Genomic DNA, 24,643 nt, shown 5'->3' with positions numbered 1-24,643 from the left:
TTTAACTTTTTATTTTTATAGGGGGATAGCCAATTAACAATGTTGTGATGGTTTCAGGTGCTCAGCTATACATATACATGTTCTCCCACAAACTCCCCTCCCATCCAGGCTGCCAAAAACATTGAGCGGAGCTCCTTGTGCTATACATAGTAGGTCCTTGTTGCTTAGCCATTTTAAATATAGCAGTGTGTACATGTCCAATCCAAAGTCCCTAGCTATCCCTTCCCCACTTCCTCCCCCTGGCCACCGTAAGTTCAGAACCTGTACAAAACTTCTAACTGGAAGCCTGATCACGAAGGCAATCTAGCAAACGTTAACAATGGGAAGATATATACACACTCTTCCGCCAAGCAATTTCAGCCCTAGAATCACAGCCTAGAGCAACTTCTTAGTGGACAGAAGATCCCTATGGCACTGCAAGTTAAAAAAATCAGAAATGCAAAAGCACACCAAAAGAACTGATAAATTAGTTTAGTGTGTTCACACAATGTGAGAGCATACCGCAGTTTAAATTGATGAAACAGAGGTACATGGATCAATGTGGAAGAGTCTTAAATATACAGTATTGAGCTTTTAAAGAAAGCCAGTTGCAGAAGGATACAAACAGAATGACACCATTTACAAAAGGTTCAAGCCATATAAAGTAACAGCACACACTGCTTAATAGATACATGCTATGTAATAAAAAAATATTAAACATGCAGGAAATGATAAACACCAAATTCAGGACAGAGGTCACCTCTGGGAGGAGAAATGAATGGGACTGAAGACAGGCATAGAAACGGATTCAGTTGTGTCTGTAACAAAATTGCAATTGTGTCTGTTACTTTTCAAGCTATGCAGTGGATACACAAGTGTTTGTTATATTAGCTTCAATATTTTTTGCGCACCTTGAATATTTCACAATAAAAAATAAACTCTTATGTACTGATTTGGTGGGGGGAGAGAATTAAAATACAGATTCCAAGTTAAATCACTAAAAACAATAGCCCTCTGGATCCCATTCCAGGTTTTCTAAGACCTTGAGAAAGTTACTTATCTCCTCTGGGCCTCCAGCCAGTCCCTGTTTCTAAAAGGGGAATAAAATCCCTGCCTTCTGTCCATACACACGAGGCAGCAGAATGTGCAGGGAAGGAGCAGTGAGGGGGACGGATAACACTTCCTGCCGTGACAACCTCACTGAGGTTTCTGAAAGATCAGATGAAAGCACACACATACCCATGTGGGTGTCAGTACGTCTGCGTGTATTGTTGGATATAGACAGACATATATACCTACACACCCAACTGGTATCTGATAGGACTTCCTAGGTGGTGCTAGTGGTAAAGAACCTGCCAGTCAATGCAGGAGATGTTAAGAGACAGGTTTGATCCCTGGGTTGGGAAGATCTCCTGGAGGAGGGCATGGCAACACACTCTAGTACTTTTGACTGGAGAATCCCAGACAGAGGAGCCTGGAGGCCTATGGTTCACAGCGTCACAGAGTCGGACACAACTGAAGGCGACTTAGCACCCATGCACATGGCACTCTTTAAAAAGAGAACCATTTAAAAAAAGAGAAGGCAAAACTACATTTTGGTAACTATCCATTTGACTCACCCTTACAAAGTTTCTAAGTATAACATTCCCATTTGTACATTTGGAGTCTAGCTTTTCCCCGAGGCCCCCACAGCCCACGTGTTATCTTAGTTCCCTGACCAGGGATCAAACCAGGGCCCTTGGCAGTCAAAGTATGGAGTACTAATCACAGGACTGCCAGGGAATTCCCTAGAGCCTGACTTTAAGCAACTCCTAGGCTAGTGACTTCCCACCAAAGATCTGACCATAGCCCCAAGAGCTCTCATAGCATTCTATGCTTTGCACTTATCATAAGACAGCAGATAATTATTTATACTTCATCAGAAAACAGGGACTATTTTGTCCAGGTTTATAGTCATCACTCCAGCCTAGTATATACTCTGCACAAAATAAAGGACTCAAACATTTTCTGAAGAAATGACTGTACTCCCATGATCGGATTTGATTCTAAATGTCCTCAAATCAATTAAGCAGGTGTCAGCGGTCTAGCCAGGACTACTTCCTGGGCGCAGAGGTGTATGTTGGCCTCTCCAGCATCTCCCCAAGGGCCCCCTCAGGCATGTTCAGAGCTGACTCCAGTGGCTAATTCTACCAGGCAGGAACCCCTGACTGCAGGCACACAGTCCTTCTAGGAGAAAGCTGCCCATGCTTTCTCTAGAAAACAGGAGGAGTGTGGGAGGACTGCACAGCATGGCCAGATGTCAAAGTACCTCATACCCACCAGCACTCCCAGTTTATTCCCTCAAGACAATCCCAAACTGTGAAGCCAAAGGAAGTGTTGGGGATTTTCTGGGTGGAGAACTCCGAGGAACTTCCAAAGGGTAGAGGGGACAGGGGCTGTGTAATGAAGATTCCCCAGGGAGTGAGGCTCTTTCTGAGTATTTGCATAACACCAGATCAAAAGGTGCCTGTGATGGTTTTCTATCATTTCTCTCTCACTCCCCCCACCCCTCCCCCAATCAATAAGGAAACAGGCATTTTTTAAATGCTTGCTTTTGCCACTGGGACACATGGGCCCCAGGGAACTAGAACTCGGTAGCCCTGTAACTGCTAAGCATACTCTCCTCTGTCTTCACAAACCAAGCACTCGAGGACTTTGGACAAATCACAGTTGTTGCTCACCTGCTTATGGGGATTCCATCAGATCATGGGGATCCCTCCCAGGGAAAATCCACTGGCATTTGTTCACCATTATGACAACTCTGGAGGAAAGGAAGTCTAGCCTTTCTTTAGAGGCCAAGTTCTAACCTTGCGGGGCCCATCTTCCTTTCCTGAAGGAATGCAGCTCGATGTAATCCTTCACCTTTCTTCAGGCTCTTAATGGCTAACCCAAGTGGAGGAAGCAGGTGAGAGGAGAGGCATGTTAAAAGCTGCTTGGAGGTCAAAAGACACAGGCTGTAGCTGCAAAATTAACAGGTGGCTAGAATTCTGATGAATGGAATGCACACGAGCATCCTTTTCCTCCCAAAAGCAATAGAAGAGTAAAAGGGATATCTATGTTTTGTACTTTTGTACTTCAGTCTAATGCCAGGGCACCCTTTTCACTGTACCCCATCATCTAACACTATGCATTCACAGTCTGGAAAACAGCGATCCATGCTGGGAAGCCAGATGCTTGGCGCATTTCAACACAGGATGTATTTATGAGGTTGAATTACTGATGTCCCGTAAGCAATGGGGAGAGAAAAGATACCCTTCCATGATCACTTTTGTATCCCAAGCAATCCCATAAACCTTCGCGGGCACCATCCCCATCTTCCCCTTTCCCACCCCGAGGATAGAGGGCAAGAGATGGATGAAGATTAGTGGGGGGTGCCAGAGCTGTCTCCAGTGCTCCAGAGGCCACAGCAGGGCTGGAGGGCTGAATCATCATGGCTTGTCTTCACTGGGTCCTCATCGGGTTGCAAGTAGGGCCCAGTTCCACAGGAAGAACAGGGCTTAGAGTCCTGCAGCTGGAGGACTTACCTTGGATCCCTACGGTAAGTGGTGTCTAATAATCCAGAGTCCCAGGAGAACAGACGCAGTCTCTCAGGATCTGCACAAGTAGGGGCTGGGAAAACTGACTAGGCTATGAGAACAAGTGCCCACTATGTGTTCAGGAGGCCCAGGAAGCTTTCTGAGGATCACACACACAATGGAAGAGCCACACAGCTCATCATGAAGGCCAAGGTGACCCTCTGGCAGGAATCCACATCCTCTCCCCATAGAAAGCAGCCTGAGAACTCCTCCATGAGATGCAAGAATGCCAGCTTGTTTTTAAGACTCTCCTTGACCAATAATATTATTTGGTGGAAGCTTTGGCCTCAAGACCCTCCTCCAGCAAGGTTCTGAGGTCAGAGGAAGGCAGAGAAGGAATTTCAGAAAGCCAGTCTCAGAGGAGGAGGGATTTGAGGATCCAGTGATTCAGAAATCACACAGTCAGATGTGTACAGGAGCCTGGTGGATAGACTGTGAGTCAGGCCACCACGAGGAGTGGAGGGCTCTGGCCACACTAGAAACTGCCCACATGATAAAATGGGTCCCACCAAGGGCAGTCCAAACCTCAACTCAACTTGGCCCCTGGCAGCCACAGATGATGGTGGGTGTGGATGCTGGAGGCTTACAAGGTTATCTGGGTCCCCACCTTGGTGATCAGCTGTCTTGAGCTACAGAGGGCACCACGTGCAGGGAGAGGACAGTGAACCCATCTATGTCTTCAACTCCCCACTGTGAAATGGGAAGAGCATCAGTGATACACAACACCACTGCAGACAACTGTGAAATGCACACGTTGGCATGCACAGCTCCCAGAGCTCAGTGGCCAGGAGGCTCCAGGATGTTCCTCAGGAGTAGAGTCCCATGGTTTGATAACTCCAGCCACTGCCACTTGTAGCCATGAGGGACTCTGGCTGGTTCCCAGGCCTGTCTCCTCACTACCCAACTCTGGTCCCCACTGAGCACAGGATCCAAGATCCAAGCAGCATCCTCCATCTTTTCTGTCTCAGCACCTCCCCCTCAGCTGACTTCAAGGAGGAGCCTCGGTCAAGTTCCCAGTGGAGGGAGGCAAAAACGCGGGTCACACCCTGGCTTTCCCCCTAACTCCTTGGGTGACCTTGGTGAGGTGATCTCACTACCCTCAGCAGGCCTGTTTCCTCTTGTGCCAGAGGCGGGGGCTGTCCTGGGTGATTAGGAAGAGCACTGAACTTCCGGTGGCTGCAGGTCTGTGGCTCCAGCCTCTCACCTGTAGGTTGCGCCCCCTTGTTGGAACTCCAAAGTCACGTTGACTTTGCTCTCCAGCCCACCTTATCCCAGCAATAATGTCACTCACTTTGGGTGTGGGTCAGGAGCATATGCCAGGCTTGGCAATGATAAAATGGGCGTCTTTCCCTACAGTTTAGGCTGTTTCTTAAATACTTGGTGCCAAAGCTGGTAAAAGGGAGAGATACACCTTTCACACCTGCCAGCTGACAGTTTTTTATGTTTGAAGTCAGGGGAGGGAGATGTGTCCTTGTTCAAGAACACACATGCCACAAGCATACAAGTCAAGGCCTCCATCCGACTCAAAAGAGCAGTCTCTTATTTGAGCTCCCTTGGGCTGGCTGGAAATTACAGTTTAAGAGAGCGGTCACGTAAAGGGATGATTTAAAAAAAAAAAAAAAAATTCCATTCAGACGTACCGCTCCAGACCTGAGGCCTATGAGCAAAGTTTCCGGTGGCCTCCGCGCCCCTCCCTGTTTCAGGAAGCCATGCGGGTCGCTCGGTCCTCAGATTAAGGGAGCAGCCGCAATAGCTGGGAGAGCTGGGGTGACAGTTTTCCCGGACCCCTGACGCCCTCCACCAGGAACTCCAAATATGGGATGCCTGGCCTCCAGCCAGCACCCTCGCCTGCCGCGCACTCACCTCCCCAGCATCTCTGTGATCACTCCGCCCACGGCGTTAGGACCGTACCAAACAGGCCCTACGGACCAGCCCACCAGTCCCCACATGGCCACCTCCCCGCATGGCCCGGGGGCCCATTTGACTTCCACAGCCCGTTTCAAGGACACTGCAGCAGGCAGCCCAGTCTCGAGGGTCTTTCCCCAACACATACACAGACGGCCCCAGGAAGAATCGAAGGGCGAAGACTTCCCCACCTCCCGACAATCCAACCAATGCTGGCCTGAGGGAGGCTGGGCGCGGGAGGATGGAGGCGGCTGCGGCGGCGAGCGGATGCCGGAATGCAAGGCTGCGGGCAGAGCGCCGGGCGGCGGCAGCGGCCCCGGCTCACCTTTTTGACTTGGTCATCCTTCAGTTCGGTGAAGTAATAAGCTAGGAGCTGCGCGGCGATCATGCTGGCGGTTGAGGGCTCGGGGCGACAGGCGGGCGGCCGGCGTCTGTCCTCCGCAGCCCGGGCGAACAGTGGTCCTCTGGCGGCTGCTCCGCGGCTCCTCCTCCTCCTCCTCCGGCGGCTCCTCCCCCACCACCCGGAGCGCGGCGCCGGCTCACGCGCTCCCCGTCTGCGCGCTCCCGTCCGCGCGAGGGTGACAGTCGCCAGCCGGCCCACCTCCTCGGCGCCCATTGGCTGCCGCGCGCCTCGGCTTTGCCGGGCGGCGGCGGGCGGGCCAGGACCTGGGGGCCGCGGTGGCCGCTCCTCCCAGCGTCTGAAAGAGGGCGGGCGACGCTGCGAAATCCCCCACGGCCAGGCATCTCCCGGCACGTCCCCCACGTAGGGAGCCGGCGCAGGGGCGGGAGGTTTTGTCGCGCGCGCACCGCCACGCGTGGCGGCGCCCTGCTTGGGCGGGGCGCAGGCAGGGAGGCGGCACCGCCCGGCCCGGCTGGCTGGGGAACTGGGCAGCCTTGGCGGGGCGGGGGGGGCGGGGACGCAGTCCCCTTCCTCGGAAATTAGGGTTAGCCCCTGTTAGTTCCAAGGAACGGGAGACGCCCTAAGGGGACTCGAAGAACTGGGCTTGAAAAGCCAGCGGGGCCTGTGGCGGCGAATGCGAGAGGCTTGGAGGCTTGGGAGGCTTGGCGGTCCTCGCACCGGGGCCCCACGCCTGCCAGCCCTCGCGGGCCCAAGGGGCCGAGCGCGGAGCCCCACCTGGGTCCTCACCGACGGGGCATCACCCCACCCCACCCTGGCCCGCCCGTGCTGCAGCGCCTCCAGGCCTGATCCTCCGGCTGGCGGATTTGTATTGCTAAACCAAGAGCGACGCCCCACAGCGTCCGTCCCTGAGTCACCGGTTCTTTCAGCCGTCTTCCCCAAGGGCGCACGCCGCACGCCGCTGGGCGGGACTTGAGCTGCAGGCGCTAGCCCCAACCCCTGGGCTCCTGAGCACCCAGACTCGGTGGAGTGTGGAGGACAGTTTGGGCGCCCCTCTTAGATGCCGCCTTTTTCACTTCCTGAAGGAAGTTAGCTGGGTTGGGAGGAATCCCCGGAAAACCATTCAGTTCTAAAATAGGAAAGGGAGGTGCGGAATCAGAGGTGTTTATGCTGCTACTAAGACTGATGGCAGCCATAGGATTCTTAGATTAATTGCTTCTGTGTACCAGACACCACCAGGCGCTTTACTGCCTTACGAGAGGACGTGAACTGAACTCAAAATACAAAGAAGTGGTTACTGATTCAGCGGGTAAGCAAATGGGGGCTCACTGAGGCCATGTGTCTTACTATACAACCAGAAAGCTGTAGATCTAGGATGAGACTTTGAGTCAGTGTGTTTTCAGACCCGTGCTCACCCCTGGGTTTTATGTCCTCCCAGTGGTAGGTAGCCTCTCTGCCTAAACAGGCCATGGGACTGGAACCAAGGCAGGAAAGACGGCCAGTGTCCAGCCCCATAACCTCTACCCGAGCCCTGGATCCTGGGAGCCCCTGGCCAGGCCTAAGAAAGGTACAGTGGAGTCAGGAGGGGATGGTTTAGGACCAGAACATTTCTCAGGAACCTCAGGGGCATGATTTTTGCCATCATCAATTGAAGAAGATCTCAGTTGTGGCCCTGGAGCCCAGAGCTGTCAGTCCAGAGCATAGCCCTCACCCCCGCTTGCTTTATGGCTGAGGCATCCAAAGTCACTTCTCTGAGCCTGCTTTCTCATCTTATAACATGGAGATACTAATGGCACCTACCTCCCTTGGTTGCTGTGAAATAGTCAAATAAAACACTTGCTTATAATATGCAAATAATAAATGGTGGGTATTATAAGATTGACTTGGAAGCTGATGAGGTTTACACTTTGAGACTTCATGCTCACATTTCCCTGAGTCTAGGCCCTGAGAGGACCCATCAACTTTATTTTGTAATTTTGAATTATTTTCCAAAGACACTCCCCCAAATTGTTTAAGCTACAAGCCTCACAAAACCTGGCTCTGCCTCCTAGATGTGTGCTCAGTTGCTCAGTCCTTTTTGATTCTTTGCAACTCTTTGGACTGTAATCCTCTATACATGGTATTCTCCAGGCAAGAATACTGGAGTAGATTGCTACTTCCTCCTCCAGGGGATCTTCCTGACCCAGGGATCAAACCCACATCTCCTGTGTCTCCTGCATTGCAGGCAGATTCTTTACCTGCTGAGCCATCAGGAAAGCCTCACCCCCTGGATAGTATCCTTATAAGCCAGGAACAGAGAGGTCTCTTGGCAGCCATCAAACATTTACACCACCTGCAATTCCATAAAGCAAAAGTGGGAGGATGAGAACAATTTGGTTGTTCTCAAGTGCCATTCAAGTCTTGCTAATGTAATTCTGCCAGACTCACAAGGACCAAGAATTGTGCTTTGTTAATTGCTCTGTCTCACACTCAGCCCAGGGCCTGGTACTCAAAGATGGAATGAGTCCAGGGCAGTGATCAGGAGTACACATACCCTTTTACCCAGGCCCGGCCAGCATCATCACCGAGCCCCCATTACAACTGAGATGTTTATCTGAGCCAGAGCCAGGGGAAAACTAACCCTTCCACTGGCCAGGCTACCCTGAGATGTTCTGTTTGCAGGCAGGGAGACTGCCAGTACTTTCTCTTCGCTGCCTTTGAGAGAGAATCTGCTTCTTAAGAGGACTCACTCCTCCCCATCCCCAGAATGCAGCCAGGTCCCAAGGCCTATCAAGGTTTCCTGAGAAATATCTCTAGGCCTGCCCCACTGCTTTTTCCCAACCCTCAGTCCTCATCAGCCCATGCCAGAAATATTACAAGTCTTCTAGCTGCCCTTCCTGGCTCCTGGCTTCCCGCCATCCAAGTCATTCTGAGGTCTGAGCCACATTCTTCCTGCTAAAAAGCAGCCTAATCACATCATAACCGTGCCCTAAATCCCTTGATGGCCCCCTCCTTCCTGATGGAGCCAATTCAAACATCTCTGCCTTGTGTCTGAGGCCTTATGTAATCTGACTCCACTCTTCCCCACTTATCTTTTCTCCACCCCAAGGAGGCCGCTTCCCCCTGTCCTTGACCCACACCAGGTCCATCCTGTTTGAGTCCCTGCACTATTTCCTTGCTTGCTCAGCCTTCTCCACTCACCTCCACCTGACCAGTGTCCCTCTCACCGGAAACCCAGCTCTCCCACCCTCCCCATAAAGCCTTCCCTGACCATGGCTACTCACTGCAGTTTCCCAGGCCTCAGCACTTCCACAGGGCAAACTCGGACTGTGGTCAGAGTCCATCTAGATCTAGACCAAGGCTCTTCTTTACAGAGTAAGAACGTGAGGAGCAGTAGGTGGACCATCTTGCCCAGCGTCAGGTTGTGGTAGAATTTGGAGCTGGGACTCAAACCCAGTCTTGATGCCCAGCCAGTGTCCTGTTCATCCTTTCCCACCACCTTACTGTAAGCCTGGTCCACAGATAAGTAACACTGAGTCATGACAGTCAGCCTGATATTGCTGGCTGTCTTCTGGGGGAGGGTGGCCTTATCTGCCCCAATCAGACAGCTTCCTGAGGCCGGGGCCCATGCTGCACTGCTGTGTCCCATACTAGGCTCAGAATTTCCCATTTATGCCATGCCATTTATCACCCCTTGTGCTGCTGCTGCTGCTGCTAAGTTGCTTCAGTCGTGTCCGACTCTGTGCGACCCCATAGACAGCAGCCCACCAGGCTTCCCCGTCCCTGGGATTCTCCAGGCAAGAACACTGGAGTGGGTTGCCATTTCCTTCTCCAGTGCATGAAAGTGAAAAGTGAAAGTGAAGTCGCTCAGTCATGTCCGACTCCTAGCGACCCCATGGACTGCAGTCTACCAGGCTCCTCCATCCATGGGATTTTCCATGCAAGAGTACTGGAGTGGGGTGCCATTGCCTTCTCCGATCACCCCTTGTACTTCTTTATTATTCTGCTTCTTTTTTGTTGCTATCACAGATCTCTTGGACCCCAGTGAAGTCCCTTTGCTAATTACTTTACAGACTCCGAGGAAGAGCAGCAAAGATCTGGACCATAAGAAACCTAGTTCCACAGGTCTCCCCTCTAGATGCCCCCTCCTCCTGGATGTCCGCTGGGTTTCTCTGTTCAAGTTGGGGTGGGGGTAGAGGATCAGACTGCTGGACTACCAAGCCATGAAACACACCTGCTGGTAAGAAAGTGAGGGCTGCAGCTAAGTCAGAATGAAACCATTCGCATCAGCCCCATGGGCACTAGGAACTTTACTCCAGAAATTCTCTGCAGAGGAACAAGTCTGTACCCCAGCATCTGGCAGCACACTTGTAACACCAATGCTTGGATTATGTTGACAGTTTACAGAGTAGTTTCTCATTTATTGCCTCATTTCTCCTGATAACAGGCTGGTGAGGTTAGAAGGGCAAATATCATTATCTACCTTTAATCAATGAGGGTTATGGGGTTTATAGAACTTGTTTAAGGTCCCAAAGAGAAAGAGAAAGCAAAGAAAGAAAACCCACACTAGGGCAGCATCTTGGAATACTGACAGTGGGGGGCCTGTCATGCATGCAGAACACATTCTGAAAAGCACCACCGGGAGGGGAGACTGACCCAGTGTTTCTGTTAGTTAGATCTGCGGTGTTCAACCTGGGTGCATAAAAGAATCACCTGGAGGGAATTCCCTGGTGGTGAAAGTGGTTAGGACTCAACACTTTCACTACTGTGGGCCCTGGTTCGATCCCTGGTTGGGGAACGTAAGATCCCTCAAGCCAGGCAGTGCAGCAAAAATTAAAAATAATCACCTGGAGAGCTTTTATAATTTTATAAATGCTAATGTCCCAGCTCTAATCCCGGAGATGATGGCTGATGCTGGGGTGCACGCCAAACAGCCTTTTAAAGGTTCCCTAGGTGAATGCCAGGGACTGTCAGGAATGAGAATGACCAATTTAGACCCTAACTTTCTAAAGGGACATCTGGAGGAAATGTCTGAAATGAATTGACCGGTAATACTTTTAGCAGGCTCCCTCAGACACTGCCGGCCGTGGTTCCTCCAGGGTCCTAGAGATCATGTCAATCTGGAGAACACTGGGATGAAAGTTCATTGTGACTTTCTCATCAACTTTGCACAGTTCTGCTTCTTGTGTGAGAAGGGTAAGGAGTGGCTGGGGTCGTAAAATCACCTCAGCCTGCCTCCCTTCCTCCTTCATTTGCCTAGAGTGCTGCCTTCCAACAGCCTCAAAACAGAAGTTACAAATTGGCAACTGCCAGGTGCAAACATCGTATTGGACCCACCTCATGTTTTATGTGCTTCCCTGGTGGCTCAGTAGTAAAGAGTCCGCCTGCCAATGCAGGCGACACAGGTTCAATCCCTGGGTCAACAAGATTCCCTGGAGAAGGGTATGGCAACCCATTCCGGTATTCTTGCTTGGGAAATCCTATGGACAGAGGAGCCTGGTGGGCTGCAGTCCAAGGGGTGCAAAGAGTCGGACATGACTGAGCACACATGCACAATGTTTTAAATGTATGGGTCAACCCTTGAAAATTAGGAGATGTCACCTTATTTTTTAAAAAAATTTTAGGCTGTACTGCCTGGCTTGCAGGATCTTAATTCTCCCACCGGGGATTGAACCCACATGCCCTATGTTGAAAGCATGGTCTGCCCACTGGACCACCAGGGAAGTCCCAGATGTCACTTTAAAATCCAGATTTCTGGCATCTAAAGTCTAGCCTCACAGAGCCCATGTTATTACTGGCAACAAAACAGCTGGCATTGAGCACTACTGCCCCCTTCAGACAAGGCAAGGTACTGCGCCTTGCCCCAGACCCCACCCAGTCCACCTGCTTCACTGGTACACACAGTTGACTGGCCTCAGTAGGCATTTCAACTTTCAACTGATAACTGGAATTTACAGACCCAAGGCCTCAGGTATCAGAGCGGGACTGAGGTGAAGTAAGAGAGGCCTTGCACTCTGCATGTGTGCATGCATGCTCAGTCGCTCTGTCATCTCCACCTCTTTACTCTTAGCACTTCTTTTGCTTCACTCAAGTCCCAGCCCTCTCAGGTATCATCAAGGTCCCCACATGCCTGCTTTTTGTTCACCTCTGACTTGTTTACCTGGTTCAGAAAGGGCCTGAAACCACCACCACCACCACCACCCCACCTCCAAGACACCTTGTTCCACTTCTGTCCCCAAAAGGCTTCTATTCTCCTTTAAGGATGACTCCCTCAGGGATGCCGAGGGAAGCCCAATCCAGTCTTGTCAATCCCTGAACACCCCATCCTCCTCCCATTACCTCTGAACCTGACGAGCCTCCTGTGCTTAAAGAATAATGGCCTGGAGGAAGAAGGGTTAACCAGACTGCCAGGCCTGCCTGGCCTCAGGCCTGCTTCTTATCTGAGGCCAGCTCCTTCCCCAAAGGACACCCATATCGTGTTGGAACAGAGCAATCTTAAATCATCCTGCTGGCTACCCTGAGTTTCCTGGGCTATTTCTCCCCAGTGCCTCCACACAAACCACCCTCATGGGTCCAAAAAAAGGTTTCTCAATCCTGCCTCTTGGAATTAGCTCCAAAATATAGAGGGAAATGCTCACATAGGAGAGTCCACGTCAACACCTAGGCAGGGTCCCCAGCCTGTGGGATTGCACAGGCCAGCAAATTAAACACAAACAAAACCTAGGCACTGGCTTTTTGTTTTGCTGAAATATTTTTTTTTTCATTGTAATTTCCATCTCCTCTCACCATAATATCCTAAAGGAAAATATATTTTAGCCCAAAGAAGTAAAAATAAGGGCTGCTTTTTAAATCAAATACTTTGATTTCATAATAATGTTTACTGCTGTTTAGTCATGAAATTGAGGCTTCCCCAGTAGCTCAGATGGTAAAGAATCCACCTGCAATGTGGGAGACTTGGGTTCAAACCCTGGGTCAGGAAGATCTCTGGAGAAGGGAATGGCAACCCACCCCAGTATTATTGCCTGGAAAATCCCATGGGCAGAGGAGCCTGCTGGGCTACAGTTCATGGGGTCACAAAGAGTTGGACACAACTGAACGACTAACACACACACAGTTGCTAAGTCATGTCGGACTCTTTACAACCTGTGGGCTGTAGCCCAGCAGGCTCCTCTGTACATGGGATTCTCCCAGGCAAGAATACTGGAATGGGTTGCCATTTCCTTCTCCAGGGGATCTTCCCAACCCAGGAATCAAACCTGTATCTCCTGCTTGGTAGGCAGATTCTTTACCACTAAACCACCTGGGAAGCCCCCTTTATAATAATAGTGTTTAGGTAAGATTTACTACATACCAGGTATTGTTCTAAAATCTTTACATATGTTAACATGCTTGATATCCACAGAACAATCCAATGAGGTAAAAACCAATTTTATCCCCATCTTATAGGTGCAAACACCAAGTCACAGGGAGATTAAGTGACTTCTCCAAGGTTACAGGGCTACTGATGGGAGAGCTGGGATCCAAGCCCAGGCAGTCTGACTCAAGACCACCCTGCTGCTCTAAGAAGGCGAAATATTCATTTCACCATATTGTCCTTGTTTCTCTTATTTCACCCAAGCCCAGTGATGGCTCAGTCACAGCTGGGTCCAAGCACTGCGCTGGGGAGCCTGTCTCCCCTAGTGTACTGAGCCAGTTTTGGTTAGATGTATAAAACATAGCACGTGGAGCCTGGCTCTGCAGAGCCATCTTATAAAGGGCATTTTCGGACCAAGTGCTGAGGCCGATCCAGCGAGAGGGGCCTGTAAGGGGGGCAGGAAAGCAGGGGCCCCTCCCAGTGCGGTGGGGGTGGGGCATCTAGTTTGGTCAAAGGAGCTGAGTGTTCCCTGCTCTCTGAGTCTCCTGTGGGTGCATCCCAGCCTGCCCTACCCGAAGAATCACTCTTGTTTGTCAAGAGCTGCAGCCCCCACCTCTCCTGAGCTCCAGATTCATATTTCCAACTGCCTGTAAATATCCAGTCCTAGCTCCCACAGGCACCTGAAACTCAATTTGTCTCCCATCACAGTCATTTCTTCTTAAATTTATTTTCTTCTTGGTTGCCCTCCCTGTCATTTATTCACTCAACAAGTACTTGTGAAGCACTTACGGTGCCCTGCACTTCCTAGTTCACTAGAAATGTGTAGGTGAGCAAGACAGGGTCTCTGCCTACATTCTGTGGGGAGAGACAGTAAGCAAATCACAAATTAAAGGTACCTTATGTCAGGTGGTAGGAGGAAAAATAAAGCAAAGTGTTGGCCACACAACTACCTCTTACAATTTCTATTTCCCCTTGTCCCTGAGTCCCCCAAAACTGAGTTCCCCTGCCAAGTTTATGATTAACCTCTCTTTGCAAAACTTTATTCCCTTTCTTCTCCCATCCCTGTTCCCCCCAGGCTTGAGGAATATCCAAGAAAAGGGGGTCTGAAACTGAGTGGGACCCTGTAGGGTCTTCCCAGCCAGAAATCCCTCCATGCTGCCCGCTCCCCATCTGCCTTCTTGTTTGGCCTTCCCTGAGTCCCCAAAAGTATTTCAGTTCAGTTCAGTCGCTTAGTTGTGTCTGACTCTGTGACCCCATGGACTGCAGCACACCAGGCCTCCCTGTCCATCACCAACTCCTGGAGTTAATGATTAGAACAATGGTCCTGGGCCTCCTGAAGGGACCAAGATAAAATCTGAAGCATGTGTGTATCTTTGAGTAGTTCTGCAGAAAGTAAGACCCCCCACTCAGAGGAGGGTGGTAACTCGCTGACCCCAAGCATGTAGACCCCAGACTGATTGGAACTAAAAGACTGATGAATAGGACTCCTGAAAACATCTCTTAATTCGCCACCAACCAATCAGAAGAATGTCTGCTAACCTATCACACACCCTGCGACCCTTACCCCTAATGCTCCTTTTAAAAAAGCCCTTGCCTGGAAAAACAAACAAACAAACAAAAAAAAACCCTTGCCTGAAAGTCTGTTGTGCATGAGCTGCCCCTTGGTGCCCCACAGTAAACACTGAACAGACGGTACTTAGGGACTTTGTTCTCTACCACCCACCCGGTGTCCGTAGATTGATTTTGCTACACATCAGATGGTAGGACCCAAGTTCCATCAGTAACAAAAAAAAAGTGAGAGCATCTCATGGAAGCTTTCCAGAGCCATTCCTGCCCAGCTTCCCCTCTGCCATCCTGCCTCCTTTCCTCCTGCTGGCTGAACTACAGACAGACTGGCTGGAGATCCAGGAACTGTCTTGGATTAAGATTAAGAAATAACCTTGAGAATGGCAGCCATACAAAACAAAGCAACAAAATAAAATAGAAAGAGCTTGTTTCCCTCTCACCCAGGGACCCCATATCAGCCCTACACTGACAACCTCCAGATTTCCAGAGCATGAGAGAGAAAAACTAAATTATAATAGAAAACCATAGAGAATCTGACTATCATTTTAGATAGGATGGATAAGGGAAGCCTCTCTGAGTATGTGACATTTGAGCAGAAACCAGAATAAAAGGAGGGGGTATGCCATGCCTGCGCTTTCTCTTCTCTCTTAGGAAAAGAATGTTCCAGACAGAACCAACTCCCTGCCACCCAAGCTGGAAACCTGAACACGATCCTTGAGCTCTTTCCCCTCCCAAATGCCCCACATCTAATCTGTCACCAAAACCCATCAAGTCTACTTATACTTGGGTCTTGAGAACAAACACAACACAAATCAAACCTACGGACTCTCTTGAATCCATCTTCTCCTTCTGATTCATTCTGCTGGAGCAGGACTGGAGTGGGTTGAATGGCACCCCCTCCCCACAAGGCATGGCCTGATCCCCACAACCTGTGAATGTGACCTTATTTGGAAGAAAGGTCTTTGCATGTGTAATTAAATTAAAGATCTCAAGATTATCCTGGATTACTGATGGGCCCTAAATCCCATGACTGTCCTCATTAAGAGGCAGAAGACAAGACATACAGAAGAGAAAGGAAAGTGCAGTGTGAGGGCAGAGGCAGATGCCATGTGAAAACCAGCCAAAGGATGCTGAGAGCCCCCCGCAGTGCAAGAAGTTCCCTAGAGCCCGTGGTAGGAACCTGGCCCTGCTGACACCTTGATTTTGGTCTTCTGGCCCCCCAGAAGTGTGAGACAATGTATTCCTGTTTGTTTAAGCCACCAAGATTGTGGCAATTTGTTCCTGTGGCCCTAGGAAATGAATACATTTCTTTTAGTACAGTATCTACTCTCTCTTAGCTCCAGGCTACAGAGCTTATCTGTTTAGAAATCCCTATAGTAAAAAAGTTTTGATCATGTACCTCAATGTAGTAAAAACATTTTACAACTATTAATGCAGGTGGCTCAGAGGTTAAAGCATCTGCCTGCAATGCCGGTTTGATCCCTGGATCGGGAAGATCCCCTGGAGAAGGAAATGGCAACCCACTCCAGTACTCTTGCCTGGAGAATCCCATGGACGAGGAGCCTGGTGGGCTACAGTCCATGGGGTTGCAAAGAGTCGGACACGACTGAGTGACTTCACTTACTTAGTTTCACTTACTATACTAATAAGTATGTTGTAAAACACACCTAAATGTCTATGCTAGACATGAAAATGGATGAGACAGATGGGAATTTAAATGATACAACTACTTTAGAACTGTTTGGTTGTTTCTAATAAAGTCTCAAAGGCACCGACCCCATGACCCAGCAATACCTTTCCTGGGTATTTACCCAAGAGAAATTAGGGTCTATGTCCCTACAAAGATTTGTATACAAAAATTCACAACACGTTATCAGTAATAGCCAAAACTAGAAGCCACCCAAATGTCCATGAGCAAGAGAGGGGATAAACAAATTGTAGTATATCCATACATACTTTATACTTCTCAGGTATAAAAAACAAAAAACAATTTAGGGGTAACAATATTATTGAGATATAATTGACTACCGTATATGCACATTTAAAGTATAAGATTCAATGATTTTTAATAACAGTTGCAGAGTTGTGAGATCCTCACCACAATCAATTTTAGAACATTTTCGTCATCCCCTAAAGAAACCCCATATCCATTACCTGTCCCTTCCCATCCAAAGTCCACACTCCCCAGCCCCGAGCAACCTCTAATCTGCTTTTTGTCTCTACAGATTTGCCTATTCTGGACATTTCGTATAAATGGACTCATACAATCTTTGGTGACTGGCTTCTTTTATTTACCATATTTTCTCGTCATTCTTAAATTTTTTGGAGTATAGTTGCTTTACAATGTTGTGTTAGTTTCTGCTGTACCGCAAAGTGAATCAGCTCTATCTATACATATATCCCCTCTTGTTTGGATTTCCTTCCCATTTAGGTCCCCACAGAGCGTTGAGTAGAATTCTCTGTGCTATACGGTGGGTTCTCGTTAGTTACCTATTTTATACACAGTAGTGTGTATAGTGGAGAAGGCAATGGCACCCCACTCCAGTACTTGCTTGGAAAATCCCATGGACGGAGGAGCCTGGTGCGCTGCAGTCCATGGGGTCTCGAAGAGTCGGACATGACTGAGTGACTTCACTTTCACTTTTCACTTTCATGCGTTGGAGAAGGAAATGGCAACCCATTCCGGTGTTCTTGCCTGGAGAATCCCAGGGACGGCAGAGCCTGGTGGGTTGCCGTCTATGGGGTCGCACAGAGTCGGACACGACTGAAGCGACTTAGCAGGAGCAGTGTGTATAGTCCCATTCTCCCGCTTCATCCCAACCCCCTTCCAACCCTGGTATCCGTGTGTCCATTCTCTATGTCTGTGTCTCTATTTCTGTTTTGAAAATAAGTTCTTCTGTACTAGCATATGTTTTTAAGGTTTGTTCATGTTGTAGTACATATCTGAACTTCGGTCTTTTAAATATCTGAATAATATTCTGTTGTGCAGCTGTATCACAGTTTGTTTATCCACTCATCGTTAATACACAGCTGGTTGTCTCCACTTCAGGGATTTTTGTGGTATTGTATTCGTTAGCTAGGTCTGCCATAACAAAATATCACTGACTGGATGTTAAGCTTCAACAACAAAAATTTACCCTCTCACAATTTTAGAAGCTTTCCAAATTTTAGAATTTTCCAAGACCACAGTGTTAGTAGGTTTGGTTTCTTCCGGGGCCTCTCTCCTTGGCTTGCAGACGGCTGCTTCCTGATATGGTCTTCCCTCTCATGCACAGACCCCTGATGTCTCTTTGTGTATCCAGACTTCATCGTCGTAGAAATACCAGTCAGGGTGGATGAGAGTCCACACCGAAGAGCTCATTTTAGCTTACTGAAGACCCTATCTCCAAATATGATTATATTCTGAGGTACTGGGGGCTAAGACTTCGATACATAAATTTTGTGGAGACATAATTCAGTCTTGCCTGGAGAATCCCAGGGACGGGGGAGCCTGGTGGGCTGCCGTCTATGGGGTCGCACAGTCAGACACGACTGAAGCGACTTAGCAGCAGCAGCGGCGGCAATTCAGTCCATAACAGGTATCACATTAAGAAAACACTGCCGAACCAAGGTCACCAAGATTCATACCTATGTTTTCGTCGAAGAGTTTTATAATTTTAGCTATTGCATTTAGGTCTTTTGAATTAAGTTTTTCATATTTCTTACTGGACATGAGTTTGAGCAAGCTCCGGGAGTTGGTGATGGACAGGGAAGCCTGGTGTGCTGCAGTCCGTGGGGTTGCAAAGAGTCAGATACTACTGAACGACTGAACTGAACTGAAATGAACTGAACTGAACTGCTTATGGAATGAGGTAGGGATTCAACCTCATGCTTTTACATGTGGATATCCAATAGTCCCAGCACCATTTGTTGAAGAGACTATTCTTAACCCCCATTGAATTGTTCTGATATCCCTGTCAAAAATCAAACGATTGTAAGGTGTTGGGGTTTATTTCTGGACTTTTAATTCTATTCCATTGATTTATATGTCCATCCTTACACCAGTACCACACTATCTTTATAAGCTTTGAAAATAGGAAATATGAGTCCTTCAACTTTCTTCTTTTTATGAAAGATGTTTTGGCTATTCTGAGTCCCTTCCATTTCCATATGAATTTTAGGATTCACTTGTCAATTTCTGCAGAGAAGCCAGCTGGGATTTTGATAGGGATTGTTTGGAATCCATACATCAATTTGAGGAGTATTGCTATCTGAACAGTATTAAGGCTTTCAATATACATGAACATGGCGTGTCTTTCCATTTATTTAGATCTTCTTTAATTTTTTTCAACATGTTTTGTAGTTTTCATAGTATAAGTCTTACACATCTTTTAAGTTTACTCCTAAATGTTTTGTTCTTTTTGGTGCTATTATAAATGAAATTGTTTTCTTAATTTCATTTTGGATTTTCTTTGTAAATGTATAGAAATTCACTGATTTTTGTGTATGGATTTTCTATCCTTGCTGGATGTGTGTATTAATTCTAACAGTTTTGGGGTGTGTGTGTGTGTGTGTGTGTATCTTAGGATCTTCTATGTACAAGATCATGTAGGAATGAATATATGCAGCAATATAAAAACATTAAAGCCAGACACCAAAGAGCACATGTGTATGATTATATTTACATGAGGTTCAAGAACAAGAAACCCAACCTATGGTGCTAGAGATCTAAACAAGGAAAACTTCAGGACAGGGGATGGGGAAGCAGTGACTGGAAAGCGGCATGAGGAGATTTCGGGGAGTGATGGAAATGTTCTATATTTTGAACTGCATGATGGTTATGTAGGTGCATATGAGTGTGAGTAATAGTCGCTCAGTCATGTCCAACTCTTTGTGATGACCCCATGGACTGTAGCCCGCCAGACTCCTGTGTCCATAGGATTTCCCAGGCGAGAATACTGGAGTGAGTTGCCATTCCCTTCTCCAGGGGATCTTCTCTCCCTGGGGATCGAACCCAGGTCTCCTGCATTGCAGGCAGATTCTTTACCAGCTGAGCCACCTGGAAGCCCATATAGTTGCCTGAGTGAGTGACTGAAAGTTGCTCAGTCGTGTCAGACTCTTTGTGACCCCATGGACTACACACTCCATGAAATTCTCCAGGCCAGAATACTGAAGTGGGTAGCCTTTCCCTTCTCCAGGGGATCTTCCCAACCCAGGGATCAAACCGGGGTCTCCTGCATTGCAGGCAGATTCTTCACCAACTGAGCTGTGAGGAAAGCACATACAGGTGCATGAAGTGAAGTGAAGTCGCTCAGTCGTGTCCGACTCTTTGCGACCCCATGGACTGAAGCCTACCAGGCTCCTCCCTCCATGGGATTCTCCAGGCAAGAGTACTGGAGTGGGTTGCCATTTCCTTCTCCAGGGGATCTTCCCGACCCAGGGATTGAACCCAGGTCTTCTGAATTCCAGGCAGATGCTTTAACCTCTGAGCTACCAGGGAAGCCCATACAGGTGCATACGTGTGTTCAAACTTACTGATCTAACACTTAGGATTTATGCATTTGACTGCTAGTCAATTATACTTTAATAAAAATAAAGAGATAAAGATGAAATAAACCATTTTAAAAGGCTGTGGCCTAATGTATCACTAGCTAATTATTTCAAGGCCTTCTATGTAAATAGGGACTAGCTCATCATTAGTGATATATGAAGTAGAGACAGAATTCAAATAGCCTTGCTCACTTTAATTTTTTTGACTGATTACTTATTATATTTGATCAGACCTTTTGTTTCTTTTAACCCCAAGGTGTGACTGATGAGTAGCTTGTATTAGAGATAGGAAAGTAATCAGCACTCTTATTTCTCACTGTTCATTAGCTTTAATCCAGTTTCTATATAGAAATCTTTCTCAGCCACTTGCGTGTTTTGTAAGGGTCAGTCTAGTTAAAGCCAGATAATATCACGCATAAAACTTCAACTAGTTTAAGTTTGGAATTATATAAAAATAAAACATTACCCAGAAAACTGAAAAACAAAACACGAAAAAAACAAAAATAAAGAACAAAAAATCTTCAATCAAGCAGTTTGAAGATATAAAGCCTCATAATACGCTTAAAATGGTTCAGGAAACAAAGGTGCCGCTAACAACCACTTCTCATTGTGAGACCCTAGGTGCAAGATGATACTACTAACCATCTGAGAGTCTAACCAAGCAAGGTTACCATCAAGAAATTGGTTACAATGGAACTTGTAACAATGGAACTTGTACTATTTTCTTCCCACTCTGAGTGGATTATCTTGCACATACACCTCTGGGGATCTCTCTAGACGTATCCCCACATCCCCATGTCTGAGTTTCCTGGATGCCCAAGGCTCATGCTCCTTGCCACTGCCAGATAGAATACAATGTAGTCACATGATGCCTCAGCCTAAAGATCTTTTGGACCCAGCCGCTAGAGTTCCTTAACCAGACACCCAGTGCCTGCCCCACCCAACTTCATCAGCCTCCCCTTGTGTCTTCCACACCAGTATCACACCAGACAGCCTCTGCAGGCTCCTTTCCATCTGTTCCAGGCTCTACTCTCTCTGCTGAGCATGTATATCTTGCCCTTACAAATTCCTTCCTCAATCAAGACCCTCTGCAAATCTCTATCTTCTATCCAACCTTCCTTCTCTTCCCAAGACATGGCTGAGTCTTCCCTCATCTGGCTCTTAAGTCACATGTCACCCTATGTTGTAACTTTTTTCTGTTGAGCTTCACTTCTCAACCATAAATCCTCAAACACTGGAGACTCTTATTTATTTTGGAAAGGATAAAAATAAAGCTATACAATCAGTGGAATAAGGGTCAGGGCAGAGGTGGCTATGAATGCCAACCCAGCCTTGAGCCTCACCTAGGACCAGATAGTGGACCCAGATGTAGGAGAAATCGAGAGTTATTCTGCTTTTCTTCCAGCAAATTGGCTCTTAAGGGCTCTAATTTACCAGCTTTGCATGAAGCAATCCACCTCAGATCTACTTGTTGCAATATATTTTTTTTTGGCTACACCAGCATGACTTGCAGCATCTCAGTTCCCCACCCAGGGATTGAACCCAGGCCATGACAGTGAAAGCCCAGAATCATAACTACTAGGCCACCAGGGAACTCCCTGTTGCAATTTTAAAGACACTGTAAAGTGCCAGCTCGGGGAATGAGAGGGGGGTGCCCACCTCAAATGGCACAGAACATTCTGTTTGGGAGCACATGGGTGAAGACAGTAGGGAAGATCTGAGACCTGTCCATCCTCTGAGGTGGAGGAGTGGGCATCAGTTTCCTGACAAGCCTGCTCCAGCACACTGGAAGAGACAAGAGAGGCGAGAGGCGCTTCCATTCCATCTCCCAGAGTCTCCCACAGTCAGGATGCCACACAGCTCCAAGACTGCAGAGTGCTGTGTTTTGCTCTGATGCTTAGCATTTTGCTTCTAAGAAAGGGCTCAGATGTCATATATTAACACATATATGTGGAATCTATAAAAATAGTATAGATGGTCTTATTTGCAAAATGATAATAGAGACACAGACATAAAGAACAAATGTATGGACACCAAGAGGGGAAGGCGGTGGGTGGAATGAATTAGAAGATTGGTATTGACACATATACCCTATTGATACTATGTATAAAATAGATAACAAATGAGAACCTACAGTATAGTTCATGGAGCCCTAATTCAGTGCTTTGTGGTGACCTAAATGGGAAGGAAATCCAAAAGAGAGTGGATATATGTATATACATGGATGATTAACCCAACACTGTAGAGTAGCTATACTCCAGTAAAACTTAATAATATTCAAAAAAAAAAAAAAAAAAAGGGTTAAGAAGGGAGCCTAGGAACAAAGTCCTCTCCAAAAGCCTCTGCCCTGGAGGGTGGTCTGGGCCCTCACCTCAGAATCCACTGCAGGGTTTCTCAGTAAAACCATGATCAGAATTTCCAAAGGGAATTGCCCTACACTAGGTCTCTTCTACAGAAAACATTACAGAAGGAAATGGAAATAACATTGAGGTCTCTTACCTTACTTTCAGTAAGTGGGGGCTGGATTGAATTTTCAGTTTCTGTACCCTTAAAGACAGGACAAGATAAGGTGTTATAGAGGCATGCAAGTTGATTCACAGCACATTGGTGCTTATAATTAACCAACAATGCTCAGAAAGTGGAAGTAATTACACGTAACCTTGAAATACCTAAGCATATCCTATAGCGGCAAATGAGCCTCTGGATGAAATGCAGCCGAGCTCAGAAATCTTCGATTCATGAATTGATTCACATCAGCCTTTATTAGGTATTTACAAATGTGCTAGGCCCTGTGCTAGAAGGTGGAGCTTCAAGGATGAAAAACAACAGCGGCTCTGCCCTCAGGGAGCCGCAGTCCACGAGAGAAGACAGACATGCTCATCAATAATGAAAGCACAGCTGGCTGAGCTGGCTGCTAGAGAGGTGGGTAGGGAAGCCATGGGAACACAGGAATCTGTCTCGGCTGAACCACTGGCCCCACCGCATCCCCAAGACTGCAGGGTGAGATGCTTCCCGGATGAGTGTGGAGGAACTGTGGGCATTAAGCAGTGACCACTTGCTGAGTTAGCACCCCGCCCTTCCATAACCCTCTAACAATTTCCCCTGCCAAACAGATTTGGAGAGCTGCTGCCAATCAAGTCCTTCATTGGAAGGAATGATGTTGAAACTAAAACTCCAATACTTTGGCCACCTGATGCAAAGAGCTGACTCATTGGAAAAGACCCTGATGCTGGAAAAGATTGAGGGCAGGAGGAGAAGGGGACGACAGAGGATGAGATGGCTGGATGGCATCACCGACTCGATGGACATGAGTTTGAGTGAACTCCGGGAGTTGGTGATGGACAAGGAGGCCTGGTGTGCTTCGGTCCATGGGGTCGCAGAGTCGGACTCGACTGAGTGACTGAACTGAACTGCCAAACAAGAGACAGGCTCATGTGGATTTCTTCATCATGGCAGCGGAGGTGATAAGGAGGATATAAATAGTAAATTGTTTGCAAACAAAACAAAACAAAACAGCCACAACAGTTCGCCTCTCTGTGTCTGTGCTCTAGTGTCGTCTCCTCCCACAGTGGCTCTGGGACTGCCTGTGTGACTTGCTTTGGCCAGTAGCACAGGAGCAACGGGATGCAAGCACTTGAAAAATGGCTTGTGCTGGGGCCTGCTCTCTCTTGCTGCTGGTGGGACTCTTGCAAACACCACTCTCAGTGGGTGAGAGGGAATGGAATCCAGAGTGACAGAGCACAAGAGGAAATCCTCCTTTTGAGGAAGGAGACTGAGGTTTCTAGAAGGTTGCATGACAGCCAGCAGACATGCAGCCAGTCCCTGTGAGAACCAGCAGGAAAATCTACATCCCCCTGAAAGGCAACCCCTATCTTTTCAGCATTTCTTGTCTTGCCTCAAGTAGAGAGTAGGTGCTCAATTAATGTTTGTGGTTATAAATTGAGAAGCCACGCCCTCTTCTAAGCAGAATCCAAACCAAAGAAGCCCTTATATAATGGTCCCTGGGATTTCCCTGGTGGTCCAGTGGCTAAGACTCCATGGTCCCCATGCAGGGGGCCTGGGTTCGATCAGGGCAGTTCAGGAAACTAGATCCTCAGGCCATAACTAAAAGATCCCTCATGCTGCAACAAAGATCAAAGATCCTGTGAGCTGCAACGAAGACCTGGTGCAGCCAAATAAAATAAATAAATAAATACTAAAAGAAAGAAAGAAATCACGGTCCTAGGGAAGCTAGGAAAACAAGAAAAGGCATCAAATGACCAGGACAATCCAGGCATGTCTTCCACATGCCCAAGACCCAAACAGTCTAGGTTTTACATTGATACTCCATGAGAGCAAGCTCCCTTGAAAGGGCTCTCA

At 47.8% G+C, this 24,643-nt stretch overlaps 1 protein-coding gene across 5 annotated transcripts in view; it reads right to left on the bottom strand.

The window, feature by feature from the left end:
• The window catches only part of HK1 (hexokinase 1), a 99,698-nt gene that overhangs the window by 64,829 nt on the left and 10,226 nt on the right, over positions 1–24,643 (bottom strand). The window contains exon 3 of one of the 5 annotated variants that reach the window (XM_055534866.1): positions 22,784–22,831. In XM_055534866.1, the coding sequence (XP_055390841.1) occupies positions 22,784–22,831 (48 nt within the window). Of the gene's footprint in view, positions 1–5,823; positions 6,217–8,093; positions 8,113–22,783; positions 22,832–24,643 lie in introns of those variants that run through there. The other 4 variants (XM_055534875.1, XM_055534862.1, XM_055534879.1 and 1 more) reach the window with 4 other exon arrangements.

This window comes from Bubalus kerabau, chromosome 1 (assembly GCF_029407905.1).
Source record: "Bubalus kerabau isolate K-KA32 ecotype Philippines breed swamp buffalo chromosome 1, PCC_UOA_SB_1v2, whole genome shotgun sequence".
NCBI lineage: Eukaryota > Metazoa > Chordata > Mammalia > Artiodactyla > Bovidae > Bubalus > Bubalus kerabau.
This window is presented reverse-complemented; position numbering and strand designations above follow the sequence as displayed.